General features: G+C 53.6%; 1 protein-coding gene across 2 annotated transcripts; it reads left to right on the top strand.

The window, feature by feature from the left end:
• The first annotated feature begins 343 nt into the window (after positions 1–343).
• Positions 344–18041, top strand: LOC147231655 (SERTA domain-containing protein 4-like). 2 transcript variants are annotated; one of them, XM_086150591.1, is made up of 4 exons: positions 344–797; positions 13602–13771; positions 14293–14450; positions 15559–18041. In XM_086150591.1, exons 2-4 carry the CDS (start codon positions 13621–13623, stop codon positions 16429–16431), a joined length of 1182 nt encoding a protein of 393 aa, XP_086006717.1. In that variant the 5' UTR covers positions 344–797; positions 13602–13620; the 3' UTR covers positions 16432–18041. The 2 variants fall into 2 exon arrangements, with proteins under 2 accessions (XP_086006717.1, XP_086006718.1); XM_086150592.1 differs by having other exon boundaries at positions 345–797; positions 14293–14411.
• Positions 18042–18293: the final 252 nt, after the last annotated feature.

Below are 18293 nucleotides of genomic sequence, written 5' to 3'. Positions count from 1 at the left end.
ATCTGATTATAAGTCTTTGATTCGGGGCTCCGTTAGTCTTTTCGATTACACGCACGCACAGTCAGACTGCTTGGCCGTCCGTTGTCGAGTTTCCTGAATTCCGAGGGGTCTTGAACCCCCCAGCAGTAGTTGACTGGGAGGGATGGAGCTGCGACGCTGGTGTTTTTCTTCCTCCTCCTCCATCTCCTCCTCCATCTCCTCCTCCTCTTCGCACGCAGCTGCCTGGGACCGCGCACACGGAGGGGGCCGCATCGTCATGGACTGACCGCCACTCCGGAGACCCCCTCCTCCTCCTCCTCCTCCTCCTCCTCCTCCTTCTTCCCTCCCTCCCACCCACTCCCACCTTTTTTTTTTCTCCCCCTCTTTCCTCTTGCGTGAGACGCAGGAGAGAGACAACAGCTGCCCTCCTCTTCCTCCTCCTCCTCCTCTTCCTCCTCCTCTTCCTCCTCCGGGATCTCGGGCAGAGCGGGGAGAAGCGCTCGATGAAGAGCGCTCGGACAAAAACGGCCAATTAACGCGTTAATTAGTCGGGCTTTTTTGATTGACAGGTCCGGGTGTTGATTGACAGGTCCGGGTGTTGATTGACAGGTCCGGGCGTTGATTGACAGCCCGGGCGGGCGGCGATCGACCGGGAGGGAGTTTCTCCTTTTTTTTTTTTTCCTCTTTTCTTTCTTCTTCTTCTTCTTCTTCTTCTTCTTCTTCTTCTGTTTCTCCATCCGACCTCCACCTTTTGGATTTCCACCGCCACCGGAGAGCAAGTGTGGCTCCGCGGACGAGGTCAGAGCGATCCGACACAGGTGAGCCCTGTTGTTGTTGTTGTTGTTGTTGTTTGTTTGTGTTTGTTTATTTGTTTACCCCCTAACGCGGACGCGTCCCAGCGTGAAACTTCAATGTTTCTTTTTTTTTTTTTTTGGTTTTGTTTTGTTTTTGCTTTGCTCCCCCACCTCCCCTTTCCACTAAAAGTTGGGCTACGATGTCAAATCGTGCGCGTGCGCGTGCACGCTCACAACGCGCGTAAGGGAACGTGTCCATTTAGGAAAAAAAAAAGAGAGAAAGAAAGGAAAAACACGCTGTCATTTGACGACGGTCCCTAAGAACGGCGCATCGTTTCGAAGGATTTTAGGGACCGTCAACAAATGTCATGCGTGAAACCTCCCTCCATTGTAGTTGTGTTTTTCAGACTTGGCGGCAGGTGAGCCGCGGGTAGGAAAACCGGGGGTTTACGGAAGGAGACGGGTGTGTTGGGGTGTGTTGGGGTGTGTTGGGGTGGGCAGACCGCTTGACCAGGCTGCATCCTAGAATGTGACGGTCCATGTAAGCCGAGGGAGGGCGGGGGTTATTTTTAGGTCACATTATGGATAAATCGACTCTGCAGAGGTGAAGCGGCAGGATTAATGAGAATCAGGTCAGTCGCTGACCCCCCCATTCCCTCCCTCCGGGCCCCCGGATCCTGGCCCCTGGCCCCTGGCTCCTGGCCCCTGTCTGTACTCACCGCCTTATTTTTGATTCATTTTTCTCTGCGGGGCCGGAAGCGGTTGAATTCCGCCGCAGTTGCCCTGCCTGGCGCCGCCTCAGCGATTAAAGGTGCACTTTGTAACTTTACACCATCCCGTTTGCCAGATGTCTCTCCTGAGATCTTGCAGAAAAGGTGCTATTTTGCAAGCTTGATACTGTTTCAATAAATTGATTTATTTTTCTCCTCCATCCGCGGGATGGATGGTTTTACTCTCCTTCTCTGATGGATCCTCTGCGGCAGCTCCGTTTTCTGCCAAAATCACCAGTCGGGGTTAAGCTAAGCTAAGCTAAGCCCAGGCTTGTCACACTGTTAGTCGAGGTCTCCGTCACATGAGGGATTGATGTAAGTATTCGGTCATAAATAGCATAAATCTGATAATGTCATGTTGTGTGGGGTTGTTTATTTTTGTTTCCCATAATGTTGTGCCACATGACTTGGCGCCTAAATGTCGATCCTTGGCCGCGCCAAACGGCAGGGGGGGTGCGATTGCGTTACTGCTGTTGCAATCGCTGGTTTAGCAAGCGGCGAAGTGGGATAATCCGATTGATGCGTCCCTTCTGGTGGAGCTAGCGTGGGGCTGCTAGCCTCTGAGACAACCGCTAGCTATCTGTTCATGCAAGAGACTGGTATCCATATGAAAATACGCTAGGTGCTCCTAGCTTGCTGCTGCGGTGCGGAAGCTAGACGGCAGGATTTATTTGTAACCCCCCCCCCCCCCCCAGCACCATTATTCTTTTGTTGTATCCGGACACAGTGATTGGCTGGCTCCTGTTAGCTTCCCTGCCACTTCCTGTATCCCACTTCTGCTGTTTGTTCCCCCCCCCTGTCAGAGGGGAAAGTGGGTGAGCGGGACCCGGCGAGGCACGTACCACCAGCTACGATTAAACCCGCGAACGGGGGCGAGAGGAAGCGTGGCAGACGAGTTCCTGGCGTCCCGGCTCGCCGGGAGTCGAACGGCAGATTGCGCCGCCGCCGGAGCACTTCACCCCTTCATCTTCATCAAACGCCTTCACTTGAGATCCTCCTCTTTCCCTCCTCCTCCGGCTTGGTCGTGACGCCATCAATCATATCTCGCTCCGGGCAGACTCCCCCTGCTCATTAAGGATGTGAGGCCGTAGGTAGCCTCCCCCCCCCACCTCCACCCACCCCACTCCCTCCCTGTCGGCCATTCATCTCTCTCAGCGGGATGCGGAGGCTCACATCTGGAGCAGAATTTCAAAACGCGGCTCTTAGCAGACGCGCGGCGCTCGCCCAAGCGGATTCGATGCATTTTTAAAAAGGGCTGCCTTTCAGCAGACATTACCGCCGCTCCGAGTGAGACGCCGTGGCGCCCGTGCCTCCCGGCGCCGTCACGGGCGCGAGGTTGGGGAAAAAAAAAAAAAAACGGGTTTGCTCGATGACACGCATCCCGGTACGGTAGGGGATGGAATCCAGGGTTGGCGAGGGGGATAAGGCGGTAGATATGGAGGCGACGTGCTAGCGGCGATCGGGTTGACAAGGAGACTCCGGCTGCCGTGGTCTTTTTGCATCGACCGCAGTGTGTTTTTTGTGTGTGTGTGAGAGAGCGTGCACGTTGCGATACGAGCACATCCACGCTTTCAGTGTAAACAGACTGGATTTTCATCTTTAAGATTCGCCTCTGTACGTCATCACGACTTCAGCGGCGAGCTAAAGCTGTTTATCACTTCCTGTCGCTCGCGCGCATGTGTATGTGTATGTGTGTGTGTGTGTGTGTGTGTTTGTACCAACCTATCACCTTGACTCCCATTAGGAAATATCAAATTAGCTTTGGAGAGTTTGCACCAGGAGGCCTCCTGTCAATCATCCCCCGGTGGGGTGTGGATGGATGTGCGAGCTGCAAATGGCGGTCAGGCGGGAAAACCGTAAATAATGTACGTATATCTATATATTTATTAATTTGCGACCCGCCGCCGCCGCCGCCCGCACGCTCCTGAGCTGCAGGTGTTTTCGTCACGCCAGTCCAGAAGCCGGCGTTATTTCAGTCACTGTAAAAGCTGCGGCGGCGTGACGGGGGCGGTTGGCGTGCGCCGCTGACATTTAATAATTTACGCCTCAATTCACGAAGGTCACATTTTTAATCCCCCCCATCCCCCTCCTCGGCTCGGGCCCGCATGTGTGTGTGTGTGTGTGTGTGTTTGACGTCGGAAGGTCCGTTTTTTTCTCAAATGGACAAATCGGAGTCTGAATGTCGTGGATACTCTACTCTGATTGGCCGGATCGTTCCTCCGACTGTTCAGGCTTGAAGAAGCACCAGCAGGAAACGGAGGCGACACAGGACGCTTTGTGCCGCGGTTTCTCCGTTTCTCTTCCATGAGACTCTTGAGTTCATCCCGCACCGTCGGCGTCCTGGTGGCTCGGCCCCCAACCCGCCAATCACTACTGTTTATGCCAAAGGGGGCGGGTCCATGATGATTGACACAAGAAATATGAATTTGAGCTCTGACTGATTCTTGCTTCCACTTGATTCCTGCTTCCTGCGCTCTTTGGTTGAGTTCTGCACACCTGTAACACCCGACCATGGTTTGTGTGTGTGTGTGTGTGTGTGTGTGTGTGTGTGTGTGTGTGTGTGTGTGTGTGTGTGCCACCGTCATGTTCCAATTGAATCATGACCAGGTGAGCACCAGTTGTCGAATTTTTTTGAGTTGATCTAACAGCGAACCAGAAAACAATGGGCTAACTGTTAGCAGGAAGCTAACTGTTAGCTGGCAGCTAACAACAAACGCTTCGTGTCTGCTCTCATGTTGTCGTGTCTCCTCATCGTTGCCCTGTCTCCTTGTTGCCGTTCAGGTTTGTGTGTCGTTGTCATTATTCTTGTCTCCTCATTATTGTCATGATCGTGTCTCATCATCATTGTAGTACCTCACGTCGTTTCTGTGTCTCCTCATTGTCCTTCATGTTTCCTTATCGGCATCATCGCTCCTTGCCGTCGATGTGTCGTCTCATTCTTATCCTTCTCTCCTTGCGGCCTTAATATCTCCTCGTCGTGTCCCCGGGTCGCTGAAATGTCTCCTCCCGTCATTATTGTCTCCGTGTCATTGTCACGTTTCCTTGTTGTTGTGTTGTCTTCTCGTTGTGTCTCCTTGTTGTTTTAGAGTCTCCTCATCATCATTCTTGCCTCCATGTCATTGCCGTGTCTCCTCATTTTGTTTCCTCATTGTTGTAGTGTCTCCTCGTTGGCAGTCTCGTCTCCTCATCATTGTTTTAGTGTCTCCTCGTCATGTCTCCTAATCGTTGCAGTCGTCCTCTCATCGTCAATCTCTATGTCTTTGTCCTGTTTCCTTGTCATGTCTCCTTGTTTTTGCTGTGTCTCCTTGTCACGTCTCCTCATCGTTGTAGTTGCCTCCTCATCGTCTGTCATGTCTCCTTGTCGTTCTTGCGTCTCCTCGTGGTGTCTCCTTGCCTTTGTCTTGTCTCCTTGTCATGTCTCCTGGCTTTTATAGTGTCTCCTCATCATGTCTCCTCATCATTGAAGTGTCTCCTAATCGTCATTCATGTCTCCTTGTCATTGTCATCTCTCCTCATCATGTCTCCTTGTTGCATTGTCTCATGTGGTTGTCGTGTCTCCTTGTTGTCCTTCTAGTCTCCCCGCCGTCGACGTCACGGCGTCTCCTCGTTGTTGTTGTGTCTCCCTGTTGTTGCCACGTCTCCTTCTTGTCGCCGTGTCTCCTTGTCGGTCTGCAAAGGGTTAAATCGTCTTAAGTTACTCTGACAGTTCCGGCTGGAGGGGAAAAAACCCCGCGTTTCAACTACGACATGCGATAATTCAAAGGAACGGCCTTTTGTTGTCTTTGTCACGTGACCCTGATGAGGGGTTTGTGCCCCCCAACACACACACACACACACACACACACACACACACACACACACACACACAGACTCACTCATACACACACGTACGCGCAACCGCTGCAAAGAAAGCGATACACAAAGTCCTTCGTTGCTTCTCTTTGGCACGTCGGAATGAAAGGAACGTCCTCCTGTGTTTTTGGCGCAGCTTCTCTGCAGACGGTCCGAGGAGCCGGCGGCTTTGTGACGGCACACACTTCGACAAAAACAAAAGGTAGTCTGATTACTCTCAGTACTCTGAGTACTCTTGAGTCGTGGCCGGTTTTAACCCAGTAGCTGAAATATCAAAGGTCGTGAAAAAAAAAAGCTTTTGAAAAAATAACATTTATCCACCGGGAGGAGTGAAACATCATGATGTGGCGCGCACACACACACGCACGCACACACACGCGCGCACACACACACACACACACGGAGCCTCCGAAAGGCCGACCCAGCTGTGATCGGCTGCATCCTGTGTCTGAGACAGATCGTAATCTTACCTGTTTGTGCGCGGCGACGCCAGGAAGGTGCTTTTCCTTCCTCTTAACGCCACCGACCCGTATCCCACGGCGACGCATCCCCAGGGCGGCAGGGCGGCAGCAGAGCCCTGAACCTTCACCTACTCCTCATTGGTCACCAGGCCACGGCCCCGCCCCCTTTTCCTCCCTCCAGACTGACAGTTAGCGCTAAGCTAACTCCATGTGTTTAAATTGGATTCCTGACGAGATTCGAACGATAACCGTTTGGTTCGGTCGTTCAGCCCAGCAGATGTTCGGGTTCCTTCACCATTCCACTCACTGAGGAATTCTATCTCCAGGTCATTTACTCGGCTGAGGGTTGTGGAGAGGAGTGTAGTTGGAGAAAAGACACAAATCCAGCGCAGGGAGTCTCATCCTTCCAGAACATGGGGTCTTTCCATGTTCTACTGCCTGGGATCTTCACTAGGTTGTCTTTCCTGGGTTCTTTCCAGGTTCTCCATCTTCCTCAAAACCTCGCCAGCATGGCTTGTTGAAGTTCCTAAACTGTCCGTGGGTCAAAATGAGAGGGTGAACGGTTGGAGGTCTGTGATTGGCAGGTGAACCCCGCCCCCTCGCCCCCTCGCCCAATACCATCTGGGATTGGCACTCACCCCCCGACCCTGTGAGCAGGATAAGCTTTATAGAGAATTAATTATTTCAACACGCCTCTGTAAAAGTGTTAATCTTTGGCGCGTGTGTGTGCGTGTGTGTGTGTGTGTGTGTGCGTGTGTGTGTTTGTGTTGGAGTTTGCGTGCGGCTCTGTGATGGTGTGTGACCAGGGGGGAGGGTTGGCGGATAAAGAACTTGATGTGACATCTACTCTCCGTCACCTCAGTATCACACCTAACCCCCTTCTCACACACACACACACACACACACACACACACACACAGACATCAACAGCTATATCTATAGGCTACACTGTCAGCTTATTGACTTAAGAGTGGGATGTACCACTTTTTGGTACTGGGGGGTTCCCAACCTTTAACAATATTAAACTTTTGTTCATGTCTGTTTTCTTAAATTACATTTCTTCCCATACAAGGAGGTTGAGAAAACAGACCCCGCCCACTTTAAAAAAAAAAACGCCGTAAGCGGCCGTCACTAGCGGCGACCAAACACCGGGTGGTGGTGGAGGGGGTTGTAAAGGAGACACAGATCAACTGTATTGATCCAGGCACCTGATTGGACAGCACCAGCGGGTGCTGGCGGGGAACAGCTGGTCCCGCATTGAACCGATGGAGACACGTAGCATCAAAAATGGACGTCCGCATCTCTCAGTGCTTCTATCTGCCCTCGAACACGGAGACACGCGTCTGGATCGATGAGCTCGGCGGGAGTCATACAGACATCCAGCCGCGCGCTTGTCAGTGTGTGTGTGTGTGTGTGTGTGTGTGTGTCTGTGTGTGGCGTGTGTTTACAAGTTGTGAGCGGAGGGCCATCGCTCTTGGAGGTTGCAATCCTAACATTTGTCCGACTGGGGTTTTGAAAAGTAAACAGTTAGCCACGCTGGCTAACTGTAGTCAGAAACCGCTTGACCCGCTCACCGGGTGTAAGTGAAGGTCTGTTTCTCTGTTGGCGCCCGATATGTGACAGACACCCCCTCCAACGCCGCCGCCCGTCCCTTTCAAGTCACATTAGCGTCGAGCGTTTAGCATTCTGTGTGCGTGAGCGGGAAGGCAGGAGCCGTCAAGCAGCGGCGGAATCCTCCGGCGAGATTCAGAGAGCCTGCCGCTGAGATCAGAGGGCTCGGAGGAGGCTTCCTGTCAACGCCACCGCAGGCGACTCCTTTTGGGTGCGACGCCCACTTATCTTCTCAGATGTATTGCTTAGATACGCCTCGGCCCACTGCACGCACACACACACACACACACACACACCTGCGTCAGTGTTGACAGCACCAGATTTGAAGTGAACGTGGAGTGACGGCGTCCAGAGGATCATTAGCCACCAGACTCGCTGAATTAGCTGCCTAGCTGAGGGTGTGCTGGTAAACGCCCTGTGTTACCATTTGTATTCCTTCCCTCTGCGTTTGTGTGTGTGCGTGAGTGTGTGTGCGCGGAGGGACACGCAAAACATATCCACAGACGCTTACGCCTCCGCACGCCGCGACCTGCTCCCCCGAGGCTCGGAAACACTCAGTAAAATCCCGGCCAAAAGGACAGGGGGAGTAAACACGTCCAGACACACACACACACACACGCATAGAGGGATACTGCATAGCGCACACACTCCGTCATGCACATGCTGGATCGATTATCATTTTTGAGGGTGCAGAGAATACTTTCAGAGATCACTCGGTTTGTTTAAAGGCCCGCCTCCCCGCGGCGGTCGGCGAAGGCATCGGATTCTCTCCCGGTGTTTCTCCTGAAACGCCGGCGGGCGGAAAGAAAACAAACAAATAAAAAGCAGAGGGGGCCGATCATGACGGGCACTTCACGCTAAGTTCATCTGAGCGCGCTCGTAAAATCCTCTCCCCGGCAAGGGTTTAATGCTCGATCAGTAGCCCCTTTCGAACTGCAGGACCTTTTTGCAGTTGCTCGTGACGTCGGTGGAAATCGTAGGCTACAGCCCTTACCAAAGTGCACTGTTTTTAAAAAAACACAAAAAAACCCCGTGGGCCCTGGTTGGCTGTTGTCTTGCGACAAATATGGGCAGAGCCAGTGTGGAATGGAGGAGGAGGTCCGAGCTCTTTTGGGCTCGTCGTGGATCATCCACATATGGGCCCAAATACATCCAGAAGTAGCTAATGGCTAACATCTGATAATTAGCGGCTATTATTGCCGTCATGCAGAACATGTACGCCGTGGCAGCTTCGCTCTCCGTGTTCTCCATGTTCTCCGTGTCGTCTCCTTCTTCTTCGGTGGTTTGTGGTGCTGAAGCTACCTTATTGTCTGTGGTAAAGCCCAAACTAAAAGGTTCCCCCTGGAGGACGCTACTTCCTGGAATTTGAGCAGGATAGTTCTTACACCCGAGTTCTTGGAAGCGGGTATTGTTTTCTGGAGTTGATCTGAACCACCATTGTATTCTCCAGGGGACTGGAGAACATGGAAAAGACCATGAAGTCCTAATGTTTAGCTTTGGAAAGTTCACACCTCCTTCCTGGTCTCCTACACTGGACAGCTGGTAGGAGGTTCCACCAGGCGGAGCTCTGTGGTCCTCAGAGGTGGTGCCACCCAATTGGATGTCACCAGGATCTCGTTTCACGCCACGTTTCAACCCGCCTTCAGTGAAACTGCAAGGAGAGAACCCAGGGTGGAGAACATTTAGAGAACCAAGGATGGAGAACTTGGAGATCCAGGCTGGAGAACATGGAGAGAAGCCAGTCATCTTGTGCCTTGTTGAGCTGCAATGAATAATTACTCGGTGTCACGATGGCTGCGATGGAGTGTCTGCACGTCCAGGCCTCCATTCACCTTCTCCAAATGTTTTCCTGACGCGCCGGCGTGCACGTACGGCCCATCTACGTGCGCGCACGTCCGTCGTTGTCGGCGCCAGAGGCGGCGAGTCAATCACAGCGGCGGAGATCTTCCCTGCGGGTGATCTGTCTGCACTCATGTCAAGACTCCCCCCAGGCTCTCCATCCATCCATCCATCCATCCATCCATCCATCCATCCATCCATCCATCCATCCGTCCATCCATCCATCCGTCCATCCATCCATCCATCCATCCATCCATCCGTCCATCCGTCCCTCCACCTCCACCCCATTGTCCCCGTCTCACCTCCTCCCCCTCCACCGCAATTGACTCCTCATCATCAATAGGCGTAATGAAAACGGAGGCGAGATGGAAGCAGACGGCTCTGTGCATGTGTGTGTGTGTGTGTGTGTGTGTGTGTGTGTGTGTGTGTGATGGAGGAAGGAACAATTCCCCTGGGAATTTTTTTTCCCCTCTCTCTCTCTCCCGGCTCCGTGTTTTTCTTCCTCAGCTCTTCGTTCCTTCTTTTTCCTCCTTTTTTTTTTTTTTTTTTCTTTGCAGACACACAAACTTGTTCCTCCTCCTCCTCCTCCTTCACCTCCACCCCTCCTTTTCTTTGAAGAACAAGAAGTATCGCTGTACATGTTGGGAAGCCGCTCCGTCTGTATTCTCATCGTTCCTTTTTTTTTTTTTTTTTTACATATTCCACCCCCTGGTTCAGCAAGCTGTCAACTGTGACCGCCGTTGAAAGGATGTCAGAGAAAGTGAGAGAGCGAGAGAGAGAGTGAGCGACCAAAGGATGAAAGAGGAGTGTAAAGAAGGGAGGGAGGTGGGTGGATGTCAAGATGGAGGTCCCTACGGAGGACAGGCGGAGTGATGGCATTTTTTTTTTTTTTTTTGTTGTTTTTTTCACGTCTTTGTGCGCGGGCAAACGCGGCAACGGCGGCAGTGAGCGGAGGTGATGGAGGGGAAAATAGCTGGGGGTGAAAAAGCAACTCTCTGGGGGGGCGAGGAGGTGGAGGTGGAGGTGGAGGTGGAGGTGGAGGGGGGGGGGCAGAGCTGCTAATTAAGAATGGCAATGGCGTTCAATGGCGGTGACATAATTGGTCGTGGTTGGTGGTCCCCGGCGGGGGGATCCCCCTCGTCTCGGCAGGGTTCGGGCGAGACGACACACACACACACACACACACACACACACATACATACACAAACACAGCAAAACTGGGAGGGAGTCTTCTCCCCCCCCCCCCCCCCCGAGTCTCTCCGCCCGTCTCCTCCAGGCCTCCATCGCCTCAAACCTCAAAACGCCGACTCAAACCCAACCTGTCACGACACCGGCCAATCGGATCCAACTTGTCATGAATTTTTAAAAAAAAAATGGATGGATGGGAAGAAGCACTCCAAGGAGGAACTGACTCGGTTTGCTTCCAAACTCCAGTGAAGAACGTTTAGGGTCACTGACACACCTGGAGTGAAGACAAACAGCACAGTGAGACAGGGCTCCAAATGCACTCACTGTGTGTGTGTGTGTGTGTGTGTGTGTGTGTGTGTGTGTGTGTGTGTGTGTGCTTTGGCAGTCACTGAGGAGATTCAGAGCCGCTAGTCAGCATTTCCAGACGTTATCTGCCCCCCGACAGCAGCGGTTACTGCCATCATTTAGCAGCCAGAAGGTTCCTGGTTCCATCCCAGGAACCTTCTCTCAGCGGGTTCTCTCATGTTCATCTCCTCCATGTTCTCCTACTTGGGTTCTCCAGAACTTCTCAACGTCCAAAAAGCAGCCAGCAGGTTCACTGAAGACCCCAAATTGTTTGTAGGTTACAGGGTTTTGGTGTTTCTGTGATTGACAGGTGACCCATCCAGGTGAAGCCCCGCCCCTCACTCTTTTGGCTCCGCCTCTTTGTTCAGGACAAGCACTTTAGAATATGAATGATTCATCCACTTCCCTTTTTGATCTGACCATTTATAACATAGAATCGTGTTCATTAGCACTTTTTAATCATTTATTGGCAAAGAGTGTGTGTGTGCTTGTGTGTGTGTGCTTGTGTATGTGTGTGTGTGTGTGTGTGACAGATGCCCTCTCTGGTGTAAATGTTTTGGTCAGTATAACGTCACTTGTTTTTGTCTGATTTGTATCCCAAAGCGCAAAAACGGCGGCGAGGGTGTCCCCTCCCGTCCTGTCCCGTCGGTTGCCGAGCAACCCGGACGCCTGCTTCCCCCCCGCCTCCCCCGGTGTACGTGCGCGGGTTCACGGACGGATTAAAATGCGGAGTTCAGCGTCCCCCTCGGGGCTCAATTAAATTACCGGAATCAAAGAAAGAAAAGATCAATAGTTCGATCGGAGCTGGACCGCGCCGCCGTCTCCGCTTCGGTACAATGACGTCCTTTTCCAAGAAGCGCAGCCGCAGAGGCGCCGCCCCTCGCAGTTTTGTTGTCATCTCCGCAAATAGCGGCTCCAGAGTGGGTGACACCCGGGGAACCCCGTCACCCCTCATCGGGTTCCCCTCCGATCGACCCCCGCGACGGACCGTACCATCAGCCGAGCGGTGTTTATATCGTAGCGGCACAACAGAGGGCCTACCCCGCTAAGCTAACCTGAGGGTAGAGTCGACCAGCGGGGGCGACGACGTCGATTTATCTATTTTTTTCCCCCCCCGGCTGTCACCAGGAGGCCGCAGACAGAAGCAGCAGTCGACCATCAACGCTAACTTTGTGTCTGACTCCTCCGGCGGTGCTGCATTCCGCGTTGTGTACACATGGAATCGGCCCGTCAAAGCTCCTCTGTGTACCCGCTTGCCGACGCGTTGGCCAAGAGTCCTACCTTTGGACCGGACCATTTCAAACGAGCACAGAGGGGTCATTCACCAGGAAACACCGTCCCGTTTGGTGCCGTCCGCGACCTCACGGGGGGGTGGAATGGAAAAACGTCTTGTCCGTTAATTGTTGTCCATGGTCGCGCCGCTCCGTGCTGGAGTCCAAAGGGAAAATTGTTTGGTATCTTCTGTCACGGACCCCCTTTGGGAGTCGGCGCTGGTGCTGTTATGTGCGGCTTGTCGGGTCGGCGAGGGTCGTCTAGCGGCGCTGCTTCGCTAATCGAATGTCGGAAACTTACCGAACTACCAACGGCGGTTCGGCGCGCTTTGACGCAGAGCATACAGGAAAGAATGGAAGCGGAGCCATCAAGCAAAGCTAACCTTAACCGATCAGAAAATAACAAGAGGTTATAACTTGGCCCGTTGATTTAGTCCAATTTCGATGGAGCACCGTTTTAAATATTCGATTTCGCGGGACTCGAATACGCTACGCTAACTAATGTCGAGATGCTGTATTTGATGTCAATCTTCTGTCTACCCGTGAACTCTTTAGCGTGGTGCTAACCTTAGCGGTTGATGATTGTTAGCCAAACGAGCTCATTATTGTCGTATTGTCTTTTGCGGGTCCACATCTGAACCCAGGTTTCCCTTTGCTTTCCTGATGGGGTTCGTTAGAATTTCATCATAGCTTTTCGTCCTTCACCTGCCAGGAGCTGGAAGTCCCTCTCCGGAGTCGGACGTCGAGGCCGAGAGATGGATTTTGACACTCTGCTTTGGTGTGAACCCCGAATTTAAATAAATATAATCCACAACTCCCCGGGATTGGATACGTGGGCTCAGCGAGCTCCACGCTGCGGCGTCACGGCGACCGTAGGTGTGTCTGATCACTGAGCTGAAAGCAAATTATCCCGAGCCGCGTTCGGAAATAAAAGCTGCTCAGCCGAGCAAAGCAGGAGCTCATTCGAGCAAACATTTTAATCAGCCGGCCCGACGGGGGCGAGGATGGCGTCGCATCAGCCGTGCGGGGGGGAGGAGGAGGGTCTGCAAGGTAATGATATGTTCAGAGGAGGAGGGTACAGGTGAGAACTTGAAGAGGAGGATATGGTGACATAGAAGTCCCGCTGTTGCTCACTGAGCACAGCTCGTCTTCTAGCTTAGCGCGCGCGCTATTGACACGTGCGTCGGATCCAAACCGGCGCCGAATGTCTCGCCGAGTCTCCGAGCTTCCGATCGGCGGGGAGCTCACGCCGTGAGTGGGCGGGACTTCTCCATCTGCGCCCGACTTGCCGCGCTAGCGTCTCGCCGCGCTAGCAAGCCATCTGCTTGCAGCTAGCGCGCGCCATCACTTTCTGTTTGGGTTCGCCGGGGCGCCGGCGTGTCCGCGAAATAAAAACATCCAGCGTGGTAAATGGCCCGCGGAGCTCCGTGATGCTAATAAGCTAAGCTAAACAGCACGTATTGACTTCCGCTCTTCTTCTTTTCCATCTAGATCCGAATCAGAGAGAGAGATGACCCTCGTCTTGTCCATGAATCCTTTCCTGGACCCAGAGGGAGAACCTCCGCTCTCTTACCAGCCCATATGGGAATCCGAGCGCTTCGCCAAGAGCTGCCTGTCTAACCCGGGGCCGCCGTGCGGCGGCGAGGAGCAGTTCGCCCCGGGTACGCCGCGCAGATGGACTTTCCATTTTATTCTATGAATTCCGTAAAGCTTTAGCAGACGTGCGCGCCGTGTTTGATAGCAACTCCAAGAGATGAACTGGCTTTGAAACGCCCCCCTCCGCGCACCCCCGGCTCGCTCATTACTGCGGTTTTCTTCGCTTTAAGACCTGCAGTATAAATACTGCAGTTGTGCGTCGGCCTCATGTGGCCCCCCTGGCATCCGCCCCGCCGAGGGGCTGTTTATACCCCTCGCCCTTTTTTTTTCCCCGTTCGAACCGAAACGACCGGAACACAAAGAGGTGTGTGTTGTGCCGCGGCCGAGCCCGTCGCCGATGATGTAACCCCAGATTAACCCTTCGGCGGGTCGTCGTAGATAAAGAGCTAATTCGGCCGCACAAACGCCGTGTTCATTCGGGAAAAAGATCCCCCCCGCCGTTCGGGCATCTCGTGTTCGACGGTGAAGCGACGCGTGACATTTGTCCTTCGTCGCACCTGATTGAGTCCTTCTCCCGCCTCCGCAGAGCCCCCCTGCCGGCGAGCCCCCGCTCATGTCTCCATGTCCAGGATCGCCTACTTCAAGAGGAAGTTTGTCGACGACGACGACGAGGCGCCCTTCAGTTTCAGGACGTACTGCCAGAGCGTTAGTATCGATTCCCTGGCCTTCCCACGGGCGCAGAGCGTTAGTATCCACGCACCCTCATCTGTTTTTTTACTGCACGTCAAACGACGCGTTCAAGCTGTTAATCCGAATCCGGGGGAAACTGTTAAATGCAGTTTCGGTCTCCTTTAAACGGGAACATCTGCAAAGTCTCCGGCTCTATCCTCTACTTTGTTTATCCTCATTTGGTATTAAACGGCATTCCTTTGGTTGGAGGTTACGGGAATTGTTTACTTATTTATTTACTTTTGGCTGGGTGTTGCGGCGGCGCCGGGAGGGGTCGGGGGTTCTTGACGACGGTGCGAGGAGTCACACTGGCAGCGGCGAAACCTCCGACCGAGACGCGTGAGACCGATTTATTCGATGTTCTGCAAATCGACAACCGGTGAGCATCGGCCCGGGTTGTCAGGGGCAACCGGTATGTCGAGGTCGTTACCGACTCGACGGTCGGCACGTTCGTCCGGATACGTAATTCCGGGCTAACACCTTTGACAAAATTTTGAAAAGACTCGATTAAAACTCATCTCGCATCTAAAGACTGGTCTGTAGTTTTAAGTCTCAGCTTAGCTTTAGCCTTTAGTCTGAGACTGACGGCTGCGGATCGAACAGCGGCTTTTCCCATCCCGCTGGTAAAAGACTTCCCGTTTTCTGATTTTCCAGTTTTCCGGTTTTGTTGGAGCTCATTTATAAACTCAGTCTTTACGGTGACGTTACGCAAAGACATGCGCTTATGTCAAGACGCACTTAAATCGGCAAATACTGAGCTACGACTGCGCTGAGACCGTAAGACTGCCAGCTTACACTTAAGGCCCAAGATGACGCTAGCGTGCTGCAACTCAAGTAAGACTTTCCTGCGACTCTTAAGATTTCCTTCCGACTTCAGTTTTGAATCCGCGACTCGGAAATCGTAAGGTGTGAGCCGGGCAGAAACAAGCCGGCAACAGACGATTTGATTGTTCCTGAAAAATAATCGTCCGTGGATCCAAAGTTCATGGCGTGAACGCGCAATTGGACGGAAACGGGAGAATTTAAAGAATGTCAGTTTCTTGACGGGATTACATTTAATCTGATTTCACCAAAACCCGACGCGTCTCCCGCTACGCGACAGTAACGGCGTGTTGTCCCGCAGGTGGCGCCCGTCTTGGAGGAGCGCGCCCACGTGTTGCGTCTCTCCCTTGAGAAGATGAGGTTCATCGACGACCCCGAGGCCTTCCTCCGACGCTCCGTCCTCGTCAACAACCTCCTGCGCCGCCTGCGGGCCGAGATCCTGCTCCAGAGCAGCGACTGGTGCTTCCCCCCGAACCCGGTCTTCACCTCCGTCCTGCCGCCGGCCACAAACCCCGCCCACCAGGCGCTCCACAGGGCGCTGCCCGCCCAGATCTGCCTGGCGCCTCAAGCCGGACCGCCTTTCAGAAAGCGCCTCCGGATGGTTCGCGGCGGTCAGGGGGAACTTCGGCCGGACTGCACCCAGACGTGCTGCTGCATCTACGCGGCGGCGGCGGCGGGACACTACCTCCACCTCCCCTTCTCCATGTACAACGCCGCGCTCTCCGCCTGCCCCGCCACGCCGCACTCCTCCTCTTTTTTCCAGCTGGCCGGCCACAGTAAGCTGGGACTGGCGGCGGAGGAGCACGACGACGAGGACGACGACGCGGAGGAGGAGGACGAGGAGGACAACGAAGAGGAGGAAGAGAGGGAATTCGAGGAGGAGGAGGACGAGGAGGAAGAGGACGAGAGGAGGCAAGCGGGGCCGTCGGCCGACTTGGTAAAAGACAAGCCGGGCCAGAAATGCAGGACTTTGCTGAGCCGCGCGCTCGCGAGGACAGCGGACGACGGCGACGCGGCGCGAAGGGTGGCGGCGGAGGACGAGGAGGACGGAGAGCAGGAGGAGGACGAGGACGAGGAGGCGCAGGCGGTCAGACACTGTCAGTGGGACTCCGATGCCACCGAGACTGATCTGCACAAGGTTCACTTTTGGCACCGCAGGGGTCACAGACAATGATTTCCGACTTTTCGGAACAAAGATGTTAAGATGACGGAGAACGTCGCGGAACCGATGGAACCCGCCCGGGTCCGTCCGCTTCGGGTTCTCCGAGAGAGCCGAGCCGGACGACGGTTGCCGTGCTTCCACCGGAGCCGGTCTCCACTCAGCTTAAAACCACTCGGGCCGGCTCATTTTCGGACAGAACGCTCGTCTGCGTCCGAACCCGATCGTATATCGCTATGACAACGAGACGTTTAACCGACAGCGGGCCAAAAAAAGAAAAAAAAGAAAAAAAAAAGAAAAAAAAAAGAAAAAAGTCAAAGCACACCGTGGAACCGGAGCCGAGAAAAACAAGGGTTCGACGACATAGAAGCACAAAACCGAAAGGTCGCTAGCGAAAATAGCGGGTTTGAGGGGACGAATCGCCGCGCCTTTGACGTGCCGGCGGTGAGATCTGAGGGAGGGCGAGGCGAGGGGGAGGGGGAGGGGCAGAACCAGACCGCCGCCCCGGCGGGATCCCGGACAAGTGAGGTACCCGAACCCGGGTCAATCTGTGTATCGGAGGGTTAATACACTCAAGGATGTCACACGGTTTCAGACCCCAGTGAAGGCAGAGCGGGGAGTGAGAGGACGTAGCTGTTTGAGGAGATCTTTACCAAGGGGGGGCGTCACGAGTCTGTAGCCCCCCCAAATCAAAGTTTGCACTGTCTCCAAGACCCACCTTGTAGCCTAAGGGCGCAAAACCGCATCTGGTGCAACGGTCTGGTTTCAGGACCCTAAACAAGCCCGGGGGTGAGCGTGTGTTTCCCCGTCCCGCGCGCCCGCGCGCTAACGTCATGTAGCATTTTTAAAAAGATTTGATTTGAAGCGTTTCTTTTTGTTTGTTTGTTTGTTTGTTTGTTTTTTTAAATCGGGTTACACACAACAACGTGTGCCTTGATTTTGGCGCTGTCTCAGGCAACGGCGAGCGACTGTTGGGGGTGGCGACATTTCCGAAACCATCTCCGTGCGCTCCGGATGGTTGGGGAAACACCAGAGAGGCTGCAGTGCACGTGCCGGGCCGGCGGGTGGCGTTGTGATTTTGTTATGAGCTAAAAAAAAAAAACAGGCCTGCGTTGACACCTCCTCTGTGCGCGCCGCTGTCGGTTTGGCCGATCCGCCCGCGCACGGCAAGCGGACCGCACCCTTGGCGCGCGTGCAGCCAAGTGTTGCAGTTCGCCCGTCTCCATGGAGACTTCCATAGAGGCGTTTTCAAATCTCTCCCCTACAGAGCTCCTTTCCGTTTTGTTCCGTTTCCAGGCGCCGCGAACGCCGTCGTCGTCGTGTAGACGGTTGGCGACGACGCAACTGAAAATTTAGCGCTACCGCGTCCAAAAACGGCGCCTTGGAAACGGGGCCCGAGAGGCCTCAATCGTTGGAAAACGTTAAAATCGCGAACGTCAAGTGCCTTAGTGATTTCTACCGATCCGTGTTTTAACTTTCACGTGTCAGTGTTACCGTTCTCGTTGTTTGAGTGGCTACCTTTGCATTCCAGACGCCTGGGTTCGGGGTCGGGGCGCGCGCAGGTTGGGGGCGGGGCTTCTGCGCCGCGTCTCCTCATGGTTTAAAGATGGATTGGAGTTTTAAAGCCGAAGTAAACCCTTAAAAAAAAAAAAAAAATGAACAAAAAAAATTTAAAAATGTTTGTATGTTACTTAAAAATGCATGTTTTCTAGCACTACCTGTACCAAGAGAATACCAACGGGAGTTGGCGATTGGCTCCGGAGCCTCGTCTGAACCTTGTTTACATTTAACCACCGCCAGATTTTCAGTTTCAGCTGGGTCAGGTCACCCGTCAGGTGTTATTTTTCCTTCTCGAAAACTTCGAAGCGCCGAATGTG

This window comes from Fistularia commersonii, chromosome 8 (genome assembly GCF_037954325.1).
Source record: "Fistularia commersonii isolate RoL2024-O1a breed Wild chromosome 8, RoL_Fcom_v1.0, whole genome shotgun sequence".
Taxonomy (NCBI): Eukaryota; Metazoa; Chordata; class Actinopteri; order Syngnathiformes; family Fistulariidae; genus Fistularia; species Fistularia commersonii.
Note: the sequence above shows the minus strand (reverse complement) of the source record. Positions and strands in the feature narration are given on the sequence as shown.